General features: G+C 51.7%; 1 protein-coding gene and 1 long non-coding RNA gene across 2 annotated transcripts in view; one reads left to right on the top strand and one right to left on the bottom strand.

Moving 5' to 3' along the window:
* The window catches only part of LOC109250159 (uncharacterized), a 53,775-nt gene that overhangs the window by 5,342 nt on the left and 24,848 nt on the right, over positions 1-23,585 (top strand). The window lies entirely within an intron of this gene.
* Positions 9,554-23,585, bottom strand: part of MVB12B (multivesicular body subunit 12B) — a 207,379-nt gene continuing 193,347 nt past the window's right edge. Inside the window, exon 10 of the mRNA XM_053908285.1 lies at positions 9,554-10,926. Coding sequence (XP_053764260.1) covers positions 10,897-10,926 — 30 coding nt within the window. The 3' untranslated portion in view covers positions 9,554-10,896. The remainder of the gene's footprint in view (positions 10,927-23,585) is intronic.

Raw genomic sequence — 23,585 nt, 5'->3', positions numbered from 1 at the left:
CCGTGTCTCCGGACGGCACGACGCCTCTCAAACTAAGGCCCCGGCAGCGTCCAGGGGTGCGGAGGAACGTATTACTGTCCCTGCTTATGCCTCCTGACGTGGGTAAGAAACATTCCACAGGAAAGGGGCGGGGGAGGTGCTCTTCGGGATTTGGAGAAGAATCTCGGCTTAGACTGCAGCATCGGAGGGAGGCATCCGGAAACCAGAGCCGGGAGTTTGCTGTGGGGGAATAGTTTGCATTCTGTACTCATGATGGGGGAGCTGCAGCAGAAGGAACTGGCCAGAGAGCTGGCATGGTTCCCATCTCTTGGCCGAGCTGGGTGTCTCAGGGCGGCGTCCTGGGGCCTGTTCCAAGGACATGCGGGCAAAACCTCCCCGGGGAGGTTTTGCCAGGTCTGGGACCTCTGGGGGTGTCCCGGGGGTCGGAGACGGGGCTGCTGGGACACGCACGGAGCCGGTGCTGATGGGGGCGAAACCCGAGAAGAGAAAAACAGCCAAAAGGCACTAAAGGAAGAAGACACGCACACCCATACGCGCCCACGCACACCCATACGCGCCCACGCACACCCATACGCGCCCACGCACACCCATACGCGCCCACGCACACCCATACGCGCCCACGCACACGGCGCTCGCCTTTGAAGGCCCAGGGACGGTCCTAATTGTCCCGGGACGCGCGGCGGCCAGGTCATTTCAACGTTCCCAGAACTCTCTAATGAGGCTGTGGCCTCTCCCCGTGGGGACGCTGCTCCCTGGAATCAGCTTTGATAAAGCGGACGGACCGTCTGGGACGAGTTACCAGGTTTTCCTTTTGAACCCTGCAGTGGTTTTGCTCTTTCGTGGCAAACAGCGAGGCCGAAGTCTCTGGCCTGCGTCCTCGGGGGGGGGGGGGGGGGGGGGGGGGGGACACGGGCCATCCTAGCTCCTGGTCGGGGTGGGGGGGGTGGAGGGAGATGGCAGCCCCTGGACTGGGAATGCTGACCTCGGACACAGGCAGTGGGTGAGGAGGGGGCTTTGGATGCAGTGTTGAGACCTACTTGCTGTCACGCTGTGTCTCCCGGCCTTGGGGATCAGCGTTGAGTAAAGTGCATCTCTGCAAACCCCAGCAGCCACAGAGCTGGCTGGCGTGGGGAGCGCACACGGCCGGCAATAACAGCGGCCGCGATAATAACGCTCACCCCTCATTGAGCGCTCACTCTGGGCCAGGCACTGTGCCAGGTCTTTTGACAAGGACCACTGACTACAGTAGCAGTGTTGTGCCCCTTTCACAGAAGAGCAAAGGGAGGCTCCGGGAGCTAGGTGGCTTGCTGCTGGTCGGGGTCAGCACAGGACTGAATCTGTTATCCCCGAGCCCTGACTGCCCCGGGCAGCATCTCTGGAAGGGAAGGGAGCATTGAACCTGGCACCCTAGGTTCTTCTTGGCTGCCTGCTGGCCACCCGGGGCCCCAGGAGGCCCACCCCCAGCCCAGCGTGCTTGTCTGTGATCTCTAATGGTTACAAAATACACCCTCTTAGGTGGTTCCTCCTTGTCAGGGAGGCCCCCCTCCTCTTCCGGTCCCCCTTACTGGCTGGCAGACATTGAGTGGCCAGAGGAAGGCTGTCCCACCCCAGGGCCTTTGCATGGGAGAGTGCTTGGTTTCAGAGTATGCTCTGGGGAGGCTCACCTGGATCCCCAGTTCTGACCAGGTCACGTCTGTCACTGATCTAGCGGCTGGTCTGACACCACCCCTATCTTCTGGCCTCACCTGTTTTTCTCCTCCCCTGATCCCAGCTGTCTGCTCTTTAGGCGTTCCGGTCGAGACTCCTCGGGCCTGCCGCCTGCTTACCTTCCACGGCAGCTGCTCAGAAAGACGGGCAGCAGGTGTGCCCGATGCCCACCCTCCCGGCCCCTCACCCCCGTCTGTGGTCAGCTGTGAGGAAGGCCCTCAACTTTATTGTAACTTGTGAAAAGAGAACCTCAGTCGTAAGCTTTAGTTCATTCCATCAGGCACCCGGTTTGTGCCGGGCTCTGGGCCGGAGACCGCGGCGAGTGAGGTGGGTGTGGTGCCTGCGCTCGTAGAGGGGTTCCTGAGTCCGATGAGCAACAGGTTCTGTGCCACACACTTCACAGACGATGGGGACAGCCCAGAGTGTGGCCACGCCACGGGGAGAGAAAACTGTGGACATTACCTCATACTTGGTGTCCGATGACAGCCCTGGCCATCGTCCTTATGAGTTCCTAGGCATGGTGTATGATGGGAGAGTCCCCCTGCTGCGGCTTCAGGCTCCCATCTGAACCACCTCTTTGGGCGGCTCTCGGGCAGGGCCACGTGACGCCTCCATTACAAGATGGAAGGTTGGGCATACCTGCTCGTCTGCCTGGCAGAATGTTCTTTTCGTGTCCCGTCATTGACCTTTGGGTCACGTTTGTGGGAAGTGAGTGCAGCGGGACATAGTAAAGGGAGAGGCATGAAGAAAGCGAAGGATTTTCCCCCAGACTTTTTATTACGAAAACACCCAAACACATAGAAGAGTTGAAAGAGGAGTATACAGATGCCCGTATACCGGCCTTCTGGATTCACCACATGTAAACATTTTGCCGTACTTGCCTCGTCTGGGATCCATAGATCTACAAGTATTTTTTGCTCTGACTTTGAAAGTAAGTTTCCTGTGTTAGCCCTAAATATTTCCAGTGTGCATCTTCTGAGATGACAGTAGTTTCCTCTGTAACCGGAACACCCTTCCCGTTTGATGAAAATTAGTGGTAGTTTGAGAGGGTGGGATTTTCATAATTAGACATAAGGACCGTATGGTACCTCAGAAGAACAAAAGGCATGGCAGAACAGGATTATTTCAAAAGCTTCCTTTGATTTCGATCCCGTTTGGGGCAGCTAGGAGGAGGGTGGAATGACGTGCGGTGACAGAGGCAGTGAGCTCTCAGAGAGCGGACTGCTGGCACACAGTAGGTGCTTGGGAGCGATTTGATTGACTGCCTCGGAGGCCACCGCGCCTCCCATCCCAGGCCCTTCCCCCGGATCGCAGAGGAGCCTGTTCTGGCCCTGCCCCTGCTCAGAGGACAGAGGCATGTGAGGACAGTAGGGGCTTGGCAGGCAGACTGGTGCTGGGTTTGAATCTTTGTGAGACCTGGGCTGACTGGGGTACCCCCAGATCCCCAGCTCCCCTCAGGGCCGTCAAAGCGGGGCTGGGGTGGGGGTGAGATGGGGTGTCTTCCTGGGCGCTGTGTGGCCCCTCCGAAGGGGAGCATTGTAATGTGCATCTGTGAAAGTGATCATCTACTTGCGTATGTGACTGAGTAGCTGTGGGATGTTAGAAATAGGGTTTTGGTACAACGGGACGGTATCGAGCTTTAAAGAGGCAGGAGTTCTGGTGCATGCCCTAACACGTTTGAACCTGAAGGACAGCGAGCGAAATAAGCCAGTCACAAAAAGGCAGATGCTGTATGATGCCACATACAGGAGGTACCTAGAGAATTCAGATTGATTCGTAGACAAAAGCAGACTAGTGGTTGCTGGGGGGACGGCGGGGGGGACATGGGGAGTTGTTTAATGGGTATGGAATTTTAGTTTTGCAAGATGAAAAGAGTCCTGGAGATGGATGGTTGCACAACAACGTGAACGTACTTAAGGCCAGGGAACTGCACGCTTAACAATGGTTAGATGGTGAATTTTATATTGCGTGTGTTTTACCACAGGAAAGAAAAGTGGGGTTGGGAAAAGGAAAAGGGGTTGGAAAGGAAAGGGTGGGGGGGGGGGGGAAAGAAAAAGGATGTTGTCAGAGAAAGTCTAATGGAGCCAGAGATACTTGGGAGTATCAGGCCCAAGACCTGTTTCTGGAAACGGTGCCTCATTGGAAGTGAATCTCACCAGCCAGGAATGAAAAACCGAGGCATTTTGTCAAAGGAAAGGACTTGATGAAAAATTGTTTTATGAAACCAGAATTTTGGCATGTTTTCACGTTTCGGTTTGTCAGAAGGCGGACTAATAAATGTTAAACATGTTGTTTATTATTATGTACGGTTGATTTCTTTATGATGACAATTTTATTTTCAAAGTCCGTCATAGAGCCGCGGGACGGGTGGGGGAAATCTAGAAGAGAAGGGCCGAGGGACAGTTTACAGTTTATTCCTGCAGGGCTATGGGGAGAGCACTTCTTATTAAAAGACCAAAAAAGAAGGAGGCAGCCCAGTCCCAAAGCCCGTGCCGTGCCTGCGCTGGGGGCCCCGGTTCGTGCGCTCCTGACGCCTGACCCCGATGGTCACCGCCGGCTCCTGCAGGCCCCGGCTTGCCAAGCCCTCCAGCCCGGCCGCTCCTGTGGTCTTTGTTCCTTTGGCGATATCCCATATCAGAGCTGCTGGTTTGCGGCTCTAAGTGGAGGGTGCCGGGGCCAAGAGCCTGTGTGCCAGCCTTTCTTCCTGTGGGGGGAAGGACGGGCCCGGCAAACCAGCAGCAGCCACAGAAGCTGTCCTGAGGGGGAGAGGTTCCAATTACCCGAGTTTCCTTTACTCTCGCCTGGTCTTTACCGTCAGTGGCTGGAGAAGGAGTCAGAGTCCAGCCCCTCGTGAGCTGAGGGCAGAGGAACGGAACCTAAGAGGCCACTGAGGTCACGGGGCTAGTCCTGCCGGCTGGGCAGCGTACCTTCCCTCCAAAAGCCTCCGTTTCCTCAGCTGTGAAATCGGTCTCCGCCTCTCAGAGCTGTGAGCTCTCCTTTTGCAGGCGCTCACCCTGGGCTGGGTGCTTCAGAGGCAGTATTCCACCCAGACCCCAGGACAGCCCTGTGTCCAGTTCTGCTCCCTATTTTCAGATGAGGAATCTGGGATCAGAGAGGGAGTCCTGTTACCCAAATTGCCCAGTAGTGAACGTGGGGCTGGGCCGGGGTCTGCGGTCTGTCTGCTTAAACCTGTGCGGGAAGTAGGGTGACTGCCCCGCCCTGGCTAGCTGAGGCTGGGTGCTTGGTATCCAGGTGGATGAGGTGGGTGACCTGGCACACGGCCTCAGGCTGAGGAGGAAGGGCAGGTTTTCACTGATGCAGGGAGCCCAGCTCCATGCAGGGCCCAAGGGTTGTGGCCAAATGGGGCAGCTTTAGGCCCCCGAGGGTCTCTCCTTGCTCGCGCTAGGAGCCTTGGGCTTCTGGGTCTGTGCTCTTTGCCCAAGTCTGGGCAGCTGGTACAGGGACTGTCTGGATGAATCCCCACATCTGCTTGGGTGGTGGGGCCCTCTTTGGTGAGTTTTGGGCTGGGAAGCCGAAGTGGGGGGCAGCAGGTTCGGGGAGCACTCCCGGGAAGAGAGGCACAGGACGCGCTGCCATCCAGAGGAGCTTCCACGCAGGTCCTGAGAGAAGGGCACAGAGACACTGTGGCCCTGGTCTGCTGTCACACAGCATTCTGGCAGAGGGCCACCTGCCCGTCCCTTCCTGAGGTCACTGGGGAGGGGACTGAGGCTGGGGCCCGCGAATACTCCCACCTTGGACCGCCATATCCTCTGCTTCCTTTGGCGTGTTTCAGGGGCAGGGGTTGGGAGGGAGGAAGTGTGTCCCCCATACCCGTCCCCACAAAGGCCTTGTCAGCATTCTACTTTAACACCTGGGCCCGGGCCAGTGCGTTTGAACGCAGATATTGGTCAAGACAAACTGAGTGGGGCCAGTCAGGGGGCTAGTTTGGGCTCTTTTCCCTAGATTTGGCCTAGAAACCCTTGCAGCCACCTTCTAGGGCCTTTGATCGCCACCCCTGCTGAAGAAAACCCTTTTAAGAAGGTCGAGGTAGGGGGATCTGAGTGTTGGACCAGGAGTGAAGTGCCCTGGCTCTGGCCGCTGGCAGAGGGGGAGCAGCCTCTGCTCCTTCTGACCCGAAGCTTCTTCAGCGGCTGGCTGGCGGGGCCTCCAGCAAGGCAGCCTGATCCTCCATAAAAGGATAAGGATCTCATTCTTCACTTTTTAAGCCGCACAAAAGCTGTATGCATAATTAATGTGCAATAAACGTGAGCGGCTGGAAATTAACTAAATGAAAAAAATTATATACTTAATTGTAAAAATTTAATTTTGCTTTTATTCTTTTCTTTCTTTCTCTCCCCCCACCCCCCTGCCCTTTTACAACTTGTTATATCTTGGAGCCCCTCAGATCTCGCCGGAGATCATATTCTGAAAGAGTCGCCTCCTGACCTCTTGCCAGGGAGCCGTGGACAAGATTAGTTTTAAGCTGCAGCCCAGCTAGTTCCTTTCAGCAGAGGGTCTGAGTGTGCCCACGAGCGGGGTGCACTGTGTCACACGAAGGGATGTTGTATTCCTCCCCCAAGACCTTCCTTGGGGGACCTCTGTGCCTGATTTTAAGGGCTTTGGTAGATGCAATTTTGAGAGTTGCCTTTTGAAACTCGGAGAGAGCCCATCATGGTATTTAAAATTCCTAAACATGAATTCAGTGGTTAAAAAGCCAAAGGACTAAATGCATTTACATATATTCAAACAAAGTATTTGAAGCAATACCATCTAAGGCTTCTTTTCTTCCAATTTTTTAAAGGACGGGACCTTTTCTAGATGATAAGATTGGGTGGTAAAATTTCCCAGAGGAAAAATGTATTGACACATTCCTATTGTCACATCTCTTAATAACCCAAGGATTCAGCCTCTCAAAACAACCCATCCACTTGAAAGAATTTTTTTAATTATTTTTTTTTCAGAAAACACTCTATTAACAGATGCTTTAAAATATGATTTATTGCACACACATAACAATAACTTAAAATATCAGATCCTTGGAAGTAAATCACTGCTGATCCCATCTCCCTTATGTGCCAGCTGTTTTCCTGTTTTCTGCCGTCTCTCTCTGCCTGGTCTGTATCAGCAGATAATTTTAAAAGAGGCAGAAAAATCGGGAGAGGCGACCCAGAGGCATCTAGACCGTTGGGGCAACAATCGTGTCTTCAGAACATCCTTGTTTGTCCTGCACGGTGTGTACCTGGCCCTTCCCAAAGTCTTTTCAAACCGTAACCAACTCAGAGTGGCTCTTTGAGTCCCTCTGTTACCAGATTAATTTACAGCCAGGAGTCCGGTCAGTACGATCGCTCGTGCTCGCTGCCACCTTTGCCTGGGGAACCTGGGCTTGTTTAAGGCCAATTGCCGTCATCCCAGGGATGCCCAGTCACCCGAGACCACCGGCAAGCCGTAAATAACCAGGTCTGTGGCTGCAGATATCTCTGGCCGGCCCGGCCAGCCTCACCGGCTCCACTGCAGCCCAGCTGGCAAATCCGGCTGCCTTCGTGAACAGGTGGCCCGAGGGGGCTGAGGCCAGGCGGCGGGCCGGGACAGCCGGCTGGTTTTCGCAGCAGCCTTTAAGAACCAGTCTGTTTCCAGCCCGAGACACCCACCCAGCGCTCGGCTGGCCCTCAGTCACAGACCTCTGCATTTAAAACAGGTTCTGACACTAAAAATCAAGGTCTGTCGGCTGTTGTCATAGGAATGCAATATCCTCTGGAGGTCCCCTTATTAAAAAACCAAGTCTTGCTGTTGCTGCCTGGGATAGATTTCTATCCCATTTGTATTGATCACAGGGAAATGTCTCATTCCCTGGCTGACAAATACAGTCAGCAGGGGGGGAGTTAGTGTTTGGTGGAAAACATTTGTTGCCACAGTGATTTGGGGGACCCTGAGCCCGTGGATGTGTTCCACGAGGTGGTGGTGGGTAATCGCTGTGATGTGGCATTACAGATGTGGGGATTACAGCCTTCCAGAACAATAGGGCCTGCGGGGGGCTTCAGAAAGTATCCGGTATGGCAGCTTCGTCTCGGAGACTTCAGGCCCAGGGAAGGGACTTGCCGAGCCCACATCACAGGGAAGTGGTGTTCCCAGGAATCTGTCCTACAGGTAATACTTAAGCGCAGCGGTTTGTAGGTGCACAAGGTGGGAAACCACCTAAGCGTGCATCACAGGAAACCGGGGGGAAACCTATGAAGCAGAACCAAGTTGAGTTACCATTTTTGCTGGTCACAACTGGCTGAATATGGACAATTTCATGGTTGAGTCTGTTACGTCTATTGAATGGAATGGAATGCTGTCTCAGGAATGAGATGGTGAACTCCCCAAGACCCACTGCGAGAGGAAAAAAAGCAAGCTGCAGCGTGGTGTACCTGTTGTGCTCCATATGCGTTTTTTTTAAAAAAGGATGTATGCACATACTTGCTGGGATAAGCCTCAACTCTGGAAGGGGACACTGGGAGTTGCCCTCAGCGGCAGCCTTGGGGAGCGGAGCAGGGGGCGCTGAGGAAGGGAAAGCACGAGACTGACGTTCGCCTTCGTGTCCCCTATACCTTTTACGTTGTACCCTCTGTGTGTGTGTGTGGCAGATATAAAGTAAATTAAAACTCCAGGATAAACATGTCCGTGAAGCCCTCTTTACTAGGGGTTAAGAGCTCAGACTCTGGTCTGAGAATTCTGGGCTTCCGGTCCCTTCAGGCCTGAGAATTCTGAGCCTCAGTTTTCTCATCTGCCAAATGGGGGTACTGAGTGGCGTTTACTTCATGAAAGGGAAATGAAGATTTCCCGGAGACCTGAACGGGGAAGGCTCGGCACAGTGGCACAGAGAATCCAGTAAATGCTCTATGTTATTATAAATGACCTATAAATCCTAGCACACGCAGAAGTCCTTATAAGGACTTGCTTGGCATTTTCATTTTCTCGGAAGAGAGATTAAAAATAGCTGTGTATGTTTGGAGTCGGGAGTTGCGACTCCAGAGTGCTGTGCGGACCTCTGTTTGGGGGACCGTTTGGTGAGGCAGTGACGGCCCATGCTGCATTTACAGGGTGGGTCTGATGATTTTTTTCTGAACCAGTAAATGGTCTTTCTGCATCTCTGTGTACACAGGCAGGTGAACTAATAGAATTAAGCTTATTGGTTTAATTCCTCTGGGCCCCCTTGGTGAGGGGAGAGCAGCTGGATGAATATTTTAATTAAGCTCTGACACCCAGAAGTCAAAGTCCCCGAGTGGTCCCATTGGGCAAGGTCTTGCAGTTTGGGGTTTAATCAAGTTCGGTTTCAGAGTTCAGATTTCTTCCTGGACAGAAATATGTCATTAGGCGTCCAAGATTTCCACTGGAAAAAAAAAATACAACTTGACTGTATTTTCTCTAGAGAATGACACCATGATTCGATTAGCCCCTTTTCCTTGACATTTTGCCCACTTTATTAACTTCTGCTTTGCTTTTAAGCAGGCAACTACTGTTTTACTTCCCTGAAGAAGCTCATAATATTATAATTCAAGTGTCAGGACAGATTAGGTTAAATGAACTGTGTAATTCCCGAAGGAAAACAAACTTCAAAACGGACGCGGTTTGCCTTGTAACATGTCATGGATTGCATTAGCGTTGAACGGGCGATTCTATCACCTAATGTGCTAAAGTTGGCTCAAATGTTCCCCACTCTGCAAGGTGAGAAATTACTTAGCTAACAAAACATTTCGTTTTCCTCTCTTTGCATTCTTTCTTTATGAGATCCTGAATGTGACATTTTCACCAAAAAATCCCTGCGCTTATTTGTGAAAAATGTATATTAAAACCAAAACCCATCAAATGGAAAGAAATCACAGATGGTTTTATTCACGAGCAGTAGAATTAATGGCCTCTCTTCTCTTTATAAATATTAGAAGCAGATGAGTTCATTACGATTTCACCCTAATAAAGAAAACCTGCTTGATTTTGACAAGACACCGACTTATCTAATACATCTCTTAAATAACAAAGCTACTTCCCGCCCGTAAAACACGGCTCGCAAACACCAGCTTTACCTGGACCGCTCCTAAATTAATGAAAAACACTCAAATCCAGAAAGAGCAAAAGCGGGGGGGGGCGGTGCAGAGAGATGGAATTCAAGGGATTTTTGAAAATGTGACTGATTTTGAAAAGAGCGAGTTTTGAAATGTTTACTTTGTGGTGGTTTGAAATTTTTACATCTTTCAACAAAAGCGCGCGGAGAAGTGAAACCATCTGAAAGGGCTTTTGAAAAGAGCGAATCAGCACAAGTTGGATGAAGCTGTGGTTCCTTTATCTCGGGCAATCTGTGCCCATCGTGCAGGAGGGAGGCCCGGCCCTTGCCCCCCTCCGCTCGTCGGAGCTCGGCCGGCAGGCCTGGCCTTCAAAGCCCTGTTGGCGGAGCATCCTGGGAGGGAACCGGACACCTCACTCCGGGGACGCTCGGCCGGCTCGCTCTTAGCCCCCAGCGCGGCCGCCTGATGTGGTCATCTTGTTAGTCATGGAAAGCTGGGGCTCTTTCTGTTTGTGCCGCTTTCAGCACTTATTAAGTGAGAAGTGGGAGGCTTTACTCGAAACTGCAAAAGATGTTTTTTCTCCCCAGGGCCACAGCAGTTGGGGCCGTGGCTTATCCATCATTTTCGCAAAGATCTCCGTCTGAGAAATGGAACGAGTCAGCCCTGCCCAGCGGGGGGAGGAAAATGAGCGGCATATGGGGCCCGCTGTCCCAGGACCTTCTTGGCGTGGATCCCGTGGAAGGGTGTGGGCTCCTTCATCTGAAAAATGCTGAGGGACCGCCTTGGGGGAGGCAAGCCACACAGCTTAAGAAAAATGGCACGTCTCCGTGGCTTCGGTGTCTCATTCTACCCATCGGGATTCTCCGATTCCTTCCCAGACTTCCCCCAGCTCCAGGACCAACGGGGACTTACACCGCAGAGATGCAGACACCTGTCCGAACGTGCCCCTGCAGGGGTAGGGGGTGGCGGTGAAGGTGGAATTATTTCTAAGCAGCTCCTTAGGAGTGAACGGATTCCCGCACCTCTGCATCGTCTCCGGAACCTGCGTCTTTCTTGCTCTTCTGTGCTCCCTTCCTCCAAGTGAGGGGCTGGGAGATGTCTGACAGGCCCGGGTAGAATTCCGAGTTCTGAGGTCATCAGAGTCCCTCCTTCAAGCCTTGGTTCCACAAGCATCAGGCTCCTGTGGGGAGATTTTGGGGGAAGCAACATGTTTGAGCCAAGAACCCATGATTGAAATTCTCCAGTAAATCCCTCCCAGCTGAGCCCGAAGGGTCTGTAGTTGGTTCAGCAAGCAGGGCCAGCAGGAAGGGGGGTGGGAGGGGTTGCAAACTTCAAACAGGTCCTGGGCTTGGGGGAGAGACCGTGCTGAGGGGGGAGGCCACCGACAGAGGGCTGGGAGTTAATTAAAGAGGCTGCGTTGTGGTTCCTATAAACTCAGCCCTCTCCATATTAAAGCTCCAGCAACTTAGTTCTGGGCAGGGATGCCCTCTTGCCCGGGGCTAAGCCTGGAAGGGGGAGGAGGCTCGAGCCACACGTACGGCAGACATTTGCAGCCCCCTGGAAGGCCCCAGCCAGGAGTACTTTGCCTCTCCACCAGGAGTTCCAAGGGGGCCGAGACTGTGCAAAAGCCTCCTTCAGCATCTAGGGTCTGCCGCCTTCTAGTTGCTGGGTTGGGCACGTGACTCCCATTTTACAGAGGAGGAAAGTAGGGTTCAGAGAGGTCAAGTCACTAGCTCCAGTATATGTGGCTGGTCGAGGGGCGGGCGGGGTTGGAGCCAGATCCTCTGGCTTCTGCCACTGGCTAGAGCTGGGGACAGGGCAGAGACCAGCAAAGGACAGGTAATCACTGCTTATGTCCCGCCCCTCACCTCAGCCCTGCCCCCTTGCACTGTCCTTGACATTCAATCAGGTGCCGGTGATGTCTGGCCCAGCAGTTGGGGCTGGGCCTCCCCAGCTTCCCGGCGACAAATGGTTCTCATTTGAAAGAGAGGTTATAAAAACACATGCCCAAAGACACTGTCAGAGAACTGAGGATTAATCTCATTTCAGTCAAAGACCATTCCAAATATTTTGGGGGGGGGTGGAAATGGGGGCAGGCGGCAGCCCTAGTTGGGAAGGAAGTCTGGGTTCTCCGCATGCCCGTCAGGTTGGGGCCAGTTTGGAAGCGTGTTGTGATGTGGGCTGGTGGGGGTCAGGGGTCACCCCCTGCCTGGCCTGGCAGAGTCTGAGCCAAGGCGTTGCTTTGCTCCCCAAGTCCCAAGGCTGGCTTTGCGGGAGGCCACGACTCCAGGATGGACCCCCGCGCTGCACCCAGTACCTCGGTTATGTTTCGGGGCAGTTTCAGTTGCCAGAAGGAAGGGAAGGATTAGACGCCTGGGACATTTTCATTTTCTGGATGGTGTCAAAAAGCGGAGTGTTTCTGCCTGGTGACTCAACCAGGGAGGGCCCAGAGACCAGCTCAGACGCCTGTGGGCTGCACGGGAGCACCCCGTTCGAGGCGGGCGCGAGAGGGAGCACCACCTGTGCCTTAAGCCAGCAGCTCCCCAGCTGAGTGGCCTGGGGCCCTAAATGACAACCTGTGGGCTTCTGGAGCACAGGCACGCGGCCAGACTGGGGGGCTGCTGAGCTTCCAGAACAACCCCAGGAGCTGCTTTTCCTGAGAACCGAGGGGTGCCAGGCAGCTGCTGCCATCCCCTCTCTACAGGGGCCTTGTAAGGACTTCTGGTATCCCCGTTTTATGGCCAGGGAAACTGAGGATGAGGGAGGGAGGCGCAGGTGGCTTGCCTAAGGCCAGGAAGGTGGGCGACGGCGATACAACTCCTTAACCTTCTCAGCAACTTTTCAAAGCAGGGACTGTGGACTTTCCCATTTTAGGGATGTAGCAGTTGAGGCTCCGAGTGGAGGCTCTGTGACGTGACTTGTCTGAGCCCACCCTCAAGGGAGGGTGGGGCCGGGGGCTTCCCGTCCCACAGCCCTGGCTCAGACCCCGGATTCCAGGGTAGGGCAAGCGCTGCGGGGTCGGGCGAGTCCTCCATCCGGGTGATTCAGAACCGACGCGGGCCGCTCCCCGCGAGCCGGGTGGGACCCCTGAGGGGTGCAGACGAGGCTGGCACTGCGGGCTGGCCGCCACCCAACCAAACGTCTGCGGCGCGAAGACGATGGATCGGTTTTCCTTCTGGCAGTCAGGCCAACTCCCGCAGCTCCGCTTTCTTTCTGGAAGGGTGGGAAGCGTCAGCAAGGCGGAGGGGGCCGGCCAGATGCGGCGGAGCGCCCCCGCGCGGCCGGACTCGGGTGTGCGCACCGGCGGCCCGACTCCGCCCCGGGGCTGCGGGCAGAGGGGGCCTTCCAGGCTAGGCCCTTTGCTGAGACCCTGCCCAGCGGCCTTGAGAGGGAGCCTCGAGGGCGGCCCTAATTTTACAGAGGAGAGAGCGGGCTAGAGAAAAGTGCAAGAGACTTCCCGGGTTCTTCAGCCGGGAAGTGGAACTCAGAGGGGGGTTTGCCTCCCCGCAAAGGGCCGCCTCCCCGGGAGCTGCTGCTAGAGGCCGTCCTAGCTCCTGCAGGAGGCCCCTCCAGGGAACGCGTCTAGCCTGTGCGGCGGGGTGGTGGGGGTCCAGCCCTGCAGCTCTGGACAAGGCTGCGGTGGCTCATTATCCACCAGGAAGCTGAGATGGATACAGCGAGGCCAGTACTGAGCCTGGAAGCCAGCTCCAGGGTACCTGGGCCTTCTGGCAAGATTCAGCCACGGAACACTGAGGGGGGCACCCGTGTGTACTAGGCTGGAGGCTCCCACACTAGGTGGACAGGTCTGGGGTGGGCCACGGTCATTCGGCCCCCTTTCTTGCCTTGTGGGGCCTCCCCGTGGCCAAATGCCTTTGGCTCCTTCCACTGCCCCTGGCACTGTGCCCTGCCCTGGGCCAAGCAAGTTCTGGGTCTGAGTTCTTTTTCCTCGGGAAAGCCCTGGGTGGCTAGTTGCTGTTATCCCGGAGCCCCAGGGTCACATTCGGGGGAGGTGGCAGAGCTGCGTGCCGAGTGGGGCCCCTCTGACCTCCGAGGGAGGTATCCCTGCTGTAACCACCACTTGATGGGACGCTTCCCTCTGGGAGGACCCCATCCAGGCTGCGTGCCGGCCCAGCGCTGGAGTTGGGCATTCTCTGATCGGGCACCCCGAGCTGGCCCTGGTTTGCTTGCGTGCTTCCCAGCACTCTCTGGAGCCTCAGTCTCCCCACTTGCCGGATGGGGGAATCCTGAGTGCAGGATTGTGGTGATGACACAGGTCAGGTGTGGTGCCGGCGCGTGGGTGTTTGTGATGCTGTGTGGACAGATGTGATCGCCCCCACCGCCCACTTGCTTTCCGGTCACTGGGAACATCCTCCAACCCAGGCCCCACCCCCCACCCCCCACCCCATGTACACTCAGCACCCACGTCATCTCCCCCAGGGGCTTGTCCTCTCCTGTCTTTGAGGGCTCTTCTCCAAGGGAAGGTACTGGCAGGAAATAAAAGCCATTTTTGAATCTGCTTGTGAGGATCGGCAGCTTCTCAAGACCCATATAAGGAAAAGATTGATAATTGGACTATATTGATAACGTCTTAAAATTTTTATAGTTCTTAACATTGAGGTATATTTGACATATATATCAGTTTCAGGTATACAGCAGAGTGATTCTGTATTTGTATGTATTGTGAAATGATCACAATAGGGCTAGGGGACATCTGTCACTATACGTAGTCATAAAAGTTTTTTTTCTTATGGTGAAAACTTTTAAGGTTTAGTCTCCTTAGCAACTTCCAAACGTGCAACACGGTGTTGCTAACTGTAGTTAGCATGTTGTACATTGTGTCCCCATAACTTGCTTACTTTACAACTAGAAATTGGTATCTTTTGACCCCTTCCCCCCACCGCCTCTGGTAACTACTAATTTCTGTATCCATGAACTGGGTTTTTGTTTGCTTTTCAAGATTCCACATAATAAGTGACGTCATATGGTACTTGTCTTTGTCTGGCTTATTTCGCTTAGCATAATGTCCTTAAGTTCCATCTGTGTTGTCCCAAATAGCAAGATTTCATTCCTTTGTATGGCCGGATAGTATTCCATTATATGTGTGTGTGTGTGTGTGTGTGTGTGTGTGTGTGTGTGTGTGTAACATATATTACGTATACATATTTGTGTATAACACACATAACACATTTCCTTTATCCATTCATCCATCAGTGAACACTTGGGTTGTTTTCACATCTTGCATATTACAAATAATGCTGTGCTGAACGTGAGGGTGCAGATATCTTCTCGAGTTAGTGTTTTCGTTTTCTTCAGATAAATACCCAGAAGGGGGATGCCTGGATCATATGGTAATTCTATTTTTAACTTTTGAGGAACCTCTGTACTGTTTTCCATAATGGCTGCACCAATTTACATTCTCACCAGCAGCGCACAGGCGTTCCCTTTTCTTTCTGTCTTTAACGCCTGCTCTTTCTGTCTTTTCGATAATAGCCATCTTAACAGGTGTGAGGTGATATCTCATTGTGGTTTTGACTTGCATTTCCCGGGTGATGAGTGATGTTGGGCATCCTTTCATGTATGTGTTGGCCATCTGTATGTCGTCTTTGGAAAAACGTCTATTCAGATCCTCTGCCCGTTTTCAAATCAGATGTTTAGGTTTTTTGCTATTGATTTGTAGGAGAATAACTTCGGTTCATCGATAGACACCATTAAAAAGGAGGAAAGGCAAGCCACAGTTGGGAGAAGATATTTGCAAATATATGTATATATGTATGTATATGTATATATATAAATACACACACATATATATGTATATTTTAAAGGATTCATTTTGCGAACATATGAAGAACTTAAGAAATAAAGTAAGAAAAAGACAATACAGTAGAAAATGGGCAAGAGACTAGGTCTTCACAAAAGATACTCAAGGGACCAAGAAACACATGAACGTGTGCTCAACCTCATTCGTCAATAGGGAAAAGCAAATTTCAAATGCGGTCAGATAGTACTTCATATCTACCGAGACGGCCAACTTTGCAAAGTCTTAAGTTTTGTTAAGGGCGCGGAGCAGCTAGAATTTCTGCGCATGGCTGGTGTGAGCGTAAATCGCGACTCCGTCTTAGGAGACCGTCTGGAAGTGTTACCAACACCGAACGCGCGCCGCCTCTGCGCTCCAGCAATTCCGCTCCTGGCGATTCTGATCCCCACAGCGATGAGTCTGCACGTACCAGGTGTACGTGCCCAGTGTCCACGGTGCTGCTCGCGGCAGGCCCCGAACCCAAACAACTCAGGAGCCCGCTGGCACTGGGGCGGGGAAACGGGTGCATTCACACCGCGGACCTACTACCTGCCGAAGAGAGTGAATGAACCCCCGCCACGTGTTGCACGGGTGAGCCTCACGATATCCTGCCGAGGGTGAGGGGCCAGGGACAAAAGAGCCAGGGGCCCTAGGATTCCATTTCCGTAGGCGTCAAAAACAAAACTGATCGGTGGGCTTAGAAGTCAGGATAGTGCTCCTCTGCCTCTGAGGGATGGTAGCTGGGTGGGCGCGGGGGGGTCCTCGAAGGCAGGTGGAGTCTGTTTCTTGGTCTGGGCTGGTTACATGGGTGTGTTCAGTTTGTGAGTATTCATCAGGTAGTACGCTTATGACTTGGGCACTTTTTTGGTATGAATGTTACCCTTCAGTAACAAAAAGAAAAAAAGAAAAAAGCACACGTGAAAGAAAGCAATGGAATGACGGCAACACGGCACCATAAAACCGTTGACCTTAGTGAAGTCATCCACCCCCTGATGAGTGAGAACCGATGAGACACCCCCGTGCACTCAGTGTCCTCCACAAGCGGGCTTCCGCTTCTGCAGTGATGGGGCGCTCACTGTCTGTGAGGGAGCCCCTGCGTGGCCGGACAACTCCGGGCACACGGAGATGTGCTTTCCTGCTGCGTCCACTCGTGGATCCAAACCCTGTCCCCTGAAGCCACATCCAGTGAGACTTCTCCCTCTTGCGCAGCACAGCCACATGCTCACCAGGGTTTGGAGTTGATGTTCTAATGTTTGCCACCCAGGCGCCCCCAGACATTCTCTTTTTAAGTTGATATATAATTGACATATTTTTTTTCTAGAATTCTTATGTCACTCTGACATCTTACATTTTTTCAGATATGTAACATAGGGTTCCTAATAAAAAAACTTGTGAATCTGTTATGTCCGTGGTTATTTCTCGTTTTGATTTTCATTTGTATCGTCTCTCTTTGCAGAAATTTGTCTTTTGCTCTTTTCAGAGAAAACGCTGTTCACATTTCTGTATGTTTTCTCTATTTCATTGATTCTACCCTCACTAGTCATTACTTTCTGTTTCTTTGCCTTGACTGACTGCTCTTTTCCTACCTTCTTCAGTGGACAGTTGAGGTTGTTTGTTTTCGATCTTTCTTGGTTTGGGATAAATTTAGACTAAGTTTTGTTCTATTTACTGCTTCAGCTGTGTCCTGAAGGTTCTGACCTGGGTAGGTATTTCATTATCGTTCCATGATGAGATCTCAGTAATTTCCCTTATGGTTTTCTCTTACTCAGTTGTGTGTTTTGTGTTGTATGTGATGTTAAGGAGCTCCCATTTTACACACTTCTAATCCTATCACCCAAATCAGAGGTGATCTTAGGTATGATGTTGGTGCTTTGGAATTTGTTGAGACTTCTCCGGTGGCTTAGTACATAGCAAATTTTAAGGGGATATGGACTCTATGTTGGGTTGAAAGTGCTGTGCTTCGTAATTAGGCTATTTGAATTTTTTATCTGTCTGCTCATGTGTATTTGGGGAAAAAAAATTTTTTTGAGAGATGGTGTGAGGGGGAGGGGCGGGGGGGAGAGAGAGAGAGAATGAATGAATGAATGAATGAATCAATGAATCCATCCCAAGCAGGCTCTGCATTGGCAGTCTAGAGCCCAGTGCAGGGCTTGAACTCACAAACCATGAGATCATGACCTGAACTGAAACTAGGAGTCAGAGGTTTAACTGACTGAGCTACCCAGGTGCCCCGCTCATGTGTATTTTTTAATTCAGGTATAATTGGCATATAACATATTAGTTTCAGGTTTACAATATAATGATTCAATAGCTGTATATCTTGCGAAATAGTCACCACAATAAATCTAGTTAATATCCATCACCCATACATAATTAACCATTTTTCTTGTAAGAGGACCTTTAAGATCTATTCTCTTAGCCACTTTCAAGAGGCAAAACGGTATTAACTATAGTCACCATGCTGTCTGTATACTACATCCCCGCGATTAACTCTCTTATCACTACAAGCGTGTACTTTTGACCCGTTTTCTCCTGCTCCCACCCCCTGCCTCTAGCATGTGCCAACGTGTTCCCTGTATCTGCGAACTTTTTTCTTTTTTAAAATATGGTACCTATAAATGAGATCATACAGTGTTTGTCTTTGTCTGGCTTATTTCACTTGGCACAGTGCTCTCAAGTTCCATCCGTGTTGTCACAAATGGCAAGATTTTCTTCTTTACGGTGGCATACTATTAAGGTGTATTTACACACCGCATCTTTATCCATCCATCCACTGATGGAAACTTAGGCTGTTGCCATGGCTTGCCCATTGTAAATGATGCTGCAATAAATCTAGGGGTGCAGGTATCTTCCCACGTTAGTGTTTTCATTGTCTTCAGATAAATACCCCGAAGTGGAATTGATGGGTCACAAGGGAGTTCTATTTTTAATTTTTTGAGGAACCCCCCTTACTGTTTTCCATAGCGGCTGCGCCAATTTACATTCTCATCAACAGTGCACGGGGTTTTTCCTACCCCTCTCTAACACTTGTTATTTCTCGTCTTTTTGAGACTAGCCATTCTAACAGGTGTGAGGTGGTATCTCATTGTGGTTTTGACTTGCATTTCCCTCTCGAGGGCGATGTTGAGCATCTTTTCATGTGTCTGTTGACCATCTGGATGTCTTCTCTAGAAAAATGTCTATTCAGGTCCTCTATTTTTTAATCAGATCGTTTCATTTATGTTTTTGCCTTTGAGTTGTACATTTAGGATATTAGCACCTTAGGAGATATAGGACTTGCAAACATTTTCTCCCACTTAGCAGGTGGCCTCTTCATTTTGTTGATGATTTCTTCTGCTGTGCATGAGCTTCTTAGTTTATGTAGTCCCGCCTGTTTATTTTTGCTTTTGTGGCCTTTGCTTTTGGAGTCAGATCAAAAACCTTGCTAAGATTGATGTCCAGGTGCTTACCGCCTTTGCTGTATTTTAGAAGTTCCGTGGCTTCAGGTCTTACACTTAAGTCTTTAATTCAGCATGGTGTAAGAAAGGGGTCCGGGTTCATTCTTTTGCATGGGGCTGACGAGTTTTCCCAACACCATTTATTGAAAAAGACTGTACATTCCCCATTGTATGTTATTGGTCCTTTGACCTAAGTTAATTGGTCATTGTATGCATGGGTTTATTTCTGGGTTTTCTCTTCTGTTCTGTTGATCTATGTATCTGGTTTGTGTCAATATCATGCTGTTTTGATTACTATAGATTTTTAATATAGTTTGAAATCAGGGAGCGTGATGCCTTCAACTTTGTTCTTTTTTCTCAATATTGCTGTGGCTACTTGGGTCTTTTGTGGTTCCATCCAAATTTTAGGATCCTTTCTTCTAGTTCTGTGAAAAATGCCATTGGAATTTTGATAGGGGGTGCATTAAATCTGGAGATTGCTTTGGGAAACAGAGACATTTTAATATTATTAATTCTTCCAATTCATGAACATGCAGTATCTTTCCATTTATTTGTGTCTTCTTCAATTTCTTTTATCAGTGTCTTATAGTTTTCGGTGTATTGGTCTTTCACCTCTTTGGTTAAATTTATTCCTAGGTATTTTATTCTTCTTGATGTAATTACAAATTGGATTGCTTTCTTAATTTCTCATTGCGATAGCTCATTATTAGTGTATAGAAATGCAACTGATTTTTATATTCTGCTACTTCACTGAATTCATTTATTCTAACAGTTTTTTGGTGGAGAATTTAGGATTTTCTCTATATCCTATCACGTTGTGTGCAAATATGACAACTTCTTTCTTCCGAATTTGGACGTATTTTATTTTTATTGCCTAATTGCCCTGGCTAGGACTTCTGATACTATATGGAATAAAAGTGGTGAGAGAGTGGGACTCCTTGTCTGATTCCTGATCTTAAAAGCTTTCCCTCTAAGCTGAAAGCTTTTCACCATTGAGTATGTTAGCTGTGGGCTTGTCCTGTAAAGCCTTTATTATGTTATAGAGAATATATAGGTACAGGAACATATAGGTACGTTCCCTTTATACCCACTTTAAAAGCTTTTTATCACAAATGGATGTCGAATTTTGTCCAATGCTTTCTCTGCATATATTTTAGCCTGATTTCATTGATGTGGTGTAGCATGGGCTGCTTTGCGGATGTCAAACCGTCTTTGCATTCCTAGAATAAATTCCACTCGATCACAGTCTATGATCCTTTTAGTGCACTATCGAAATCAGCTTGCTAATATTTTATTAAGGATTTTTTGCATCTGTGTTGACCAGGGATACTGGCCTGTAATTTTCTTGTGGTGTCTTTGCCCGGTTTTTGTATCCGGATCATGCTGGCCTCGTATTTGCTTGTGTTATATGAACTTGGCTGGTTTCTGGGAGAGGTGTAGTAAAATCTTCAAGTGCAATTGCTGACATATCGGTTTCTTTCCTCTTTGGCCTATCAGCATTTCAGGACTGATGGGCAGAAGCAAGTTGTTTTGAATGAGCCCCTAATGTTTCCAGTGTCCTCTTCTCCTGGGGGCTAGTTTTTGTTCATACTAAACGCATGTTGTCTCCGGTCTGTTCGTTCTTCTTCTGTTTTTGGTTGGTCAGCTTCTTGTGTTCCTTTTGGTGGACCAGCTCTTCTGGGGTCTGTTTCTCTCCTGTGGATTTATTCCTTCGGACTCTAAGCCCCATCGCTGGTAACGTGTATTTGAGGGAAGCAACATGCATCTGGGAAAGCCCAGAATTTAGCTTGGTGATTCTTAAACTCGGCTGCACGCTGGCATCACCCGGGGAGACTGAAAAATGACGGACTCTTGCGTCCCTCCATCGGAGATTCTGATTTCACTGATCTGGGTGTGGTCTGGGCACAGGAAGTCTTAAAAACTCTCTAGGTGGTTCCGCTGTGCAGTTAAGGTTGTGAGTCCTGTGCCCCCTCCCGAGAGTGACGAGGGAGGAGGGACGGATGTGTCTCGGCTGTTCAACTGTGCCCACGCCCACCTGCGTGCCCTTCCCCTTCAGGAGATCCAGACCCAAAGGGAAAGGGCCAAGACCTCTGCTTGGCACCACTCTTCCCGAGACCCGTGTCTCTGGTTGCACTTACTTGGCCCAAGGTGTGAGGAGAAGGGAGGGAGGGGGCTTAGGGGTCAGCCACGCTGCTGTTTTGGTAGAAGGGATGACATGAGCCACCCGGCGCAACGCGCGTGCCTGTGTGTGTGTGGGTGGGGGGGTGGAGATGAACGAGCACAGCCAGCAAATTGCCCCCCGCCCCCACACTGCCTCTCGTCGGTGGCAGCGGCCATCTTGCCCTCTGCTCTGCTGCTTTCCCCTAGACCCAAGCCCCCCTAGCTTTAGTGTTGGCTCCTGTGACCCATGGATCGTCTTTCTTTCTCTGGCAGCCCCTTGAGTGGGGCTTGAGGGGGACATCTAGCAGCCCATGGCCGTTACCTGCCTGCTGCACCCCCATCATGGATCTTGTTGGGTGCCGTGGCTTCAGAGGTGGGCCAGGTGAGGGCCCAGTTCTCTTGTCTCTCGTCGCTTTGGGGCCAGCATCGGGACTTGTCCAGGGAGGGCTGCTGCTGGTCATCACAGTCCTTGGGGTGGTCACAAACCTCGTGGCAAGGGCCACCGGGGCCCATTCTTCTTGGGCTGCTCAGCGGTGGAGTCCAGCCCACCTGTCGCCCTACCCACTTTGAGTTAGTCGTTCACTGAGCATTTGCTCTTGCCTGTTTTCATTCAAGGCCTGTGTTGGGTGCGTATACATGGGGCTACGGAGGAAGGTGTCATAAACGAGACCTGTTCCCCCTCCTTTAGGAGCAGGTCGTCTAATGAAAGGACTAGAGGGCTGCAGTGTTGCCCATGGGTCAGTGGTTCCAGTGTGCGAGGTATGGAGTGGCTTGAAGGGGAGGAATGTTAGCTTTGCCTCCAGGGGGTCAAGCACGACATCACAGAGGAGGTGTCTGGGCAGAGGCTTCGAGGATGAACAAGACTTGACCAGACAGAAAAATGAGGGACAAGCATCCTAGATAGGGGGCACAGCATATGCAAAAGCAAGGAAGTACAGAGTTTAGGGTGTGAAGAACCATGCAAAATCCATCAGGGAGGTTTGCAGGAGGTGAGGCTGGGACAGGAGGCAGGGTCAGACCTGGAAGGATGGTGTTGGGAAACCTGAGGGACTCTGAGTTCATTCTTGGGGGGCGGGCACTGTAAGTGGAGGCATCCCGACAGATGGCTATGAGGAAGGTGGCTGGGAGGGGAAGATGCTGGGGGCAGGGGACCGGCTAAGGGGCTGATGCTGTAATCCAGGTGAAAAGCGTCAAGGGGCAGAATTTAAAAAGGAGCAGCAGGAAGAGGAAACAGTGGCTGAGTTTGAATGCACGTGTAGAGGGGGGAGCTGTCCAGCTGGAAACGGGGTGATCACAGGCGGCTCCAGGTGGTGGTGGCGGCCGGGGGGGGGGGGCCTCCAGGTGTGGGAGATGGCGGGGCCTGTTCCAGGACTGGGAGTCAGGAGAAGGGGAGCAGCTTGGGATGTGCTGACGTCAAGGGGTAACACCCGGGTGGGGCCTCGCAGGCGGGGCCGGCAGCAAAGCCGAGCACAGTTAAAGACACGGGCTGCCCCAGCGGCCTGGGGGCGGGGGGTGGTGCAGAAGGGGAGAGAAAGGTCAGGGTGGGGCTCAGGGAGCCCAGAGCTTTAGGGATGAGCCAGGGTGGCTAGGAAACAACGACAACAGGCAGAAGCAGGGGGAGAAGTGGGAGAGACATGGCAGGGGGTAAGCGGGATGGATCCAGGAGGGGGACCTCTGTGGTGTTGGGTCACTGCTAACTGCCCGGTGCCCACACTCTCGCCTACGTGTGGAAGGTGCTCTTACAACGTGGTTTGAGAGAACAGACAGACAGACGGACAGGTGGATGCATGCCCCTCCACTCACCCCAGCGGCTTCTCCCCATGGCACAGAGCTGCTGATGGAGTGATTTTCTGTCTCCCCGGGGAAGAGGTGCTACCCCTCCCCGCACAGCCTCGGGCTCCCCTGCAGCAGATGCCTGATGAGGGTCTAAATAAATTAGACCTGTTCCAGATACTTTGTGATCGCACACTCCCTCCCCGCCCCAGGCCAGAGTCGCTGGGGGCAGAAAGGGTCACGTGACCCAGGCTGGCCAATCAGAGTCTGTCCTGGGACTCTGGCCTCTGGATCTTCTGAACGGAGACACGTAAGCTCGAGTGGCTGTGTATACACACAAAGACGCATGTGCCGTGCACACTGGTGGACAGAGCGCGTGAGAAGGAGGGCCCGAGTGTGAGAGAACTAGAAGCGGATGCTCAGATGAGGCAGAAACAGGTGCCGCCTGGCTGCATCCTGCTCTGGGTTCCAAGTTTCCTCTGGGTCTGGCCACTCACCCCTCCCTGGCCTAGGCTGTCGCGTGTAGGTGTTGGTTTCTTGCCGCCCTAAGGTCTGTGAGCTGCCTCCCCCTCCCGGCTCTGGGGAATCCGTCTGTCTGAGCAGTGCATGAGGCCTCTTGCAAACGGACTCTGTGCCCTGGATGTCAGTCCGAGGCCACCACTTGAACTTCCTGGG

The sequence above is a fragment of the Panthera pardus genome, unplaced genomic scaffold (assembly GCF_024362965.1).
Source record: "Panthera pardus isolate Hobbes unplaced genomic scaffold, ASM2436296v1 HiC_scaffold_20, whole genome shotgun sequence".
NCBI lineage: Eukaryota > Metazoa > Chordata > Mammalia > Carnivora > Felidae > Panthera > Panthera pardus.
Note: the sequence above shows the minus strand (reverse complement) of the source record. Positions and strands in the feature narration are given on the sequence as shown.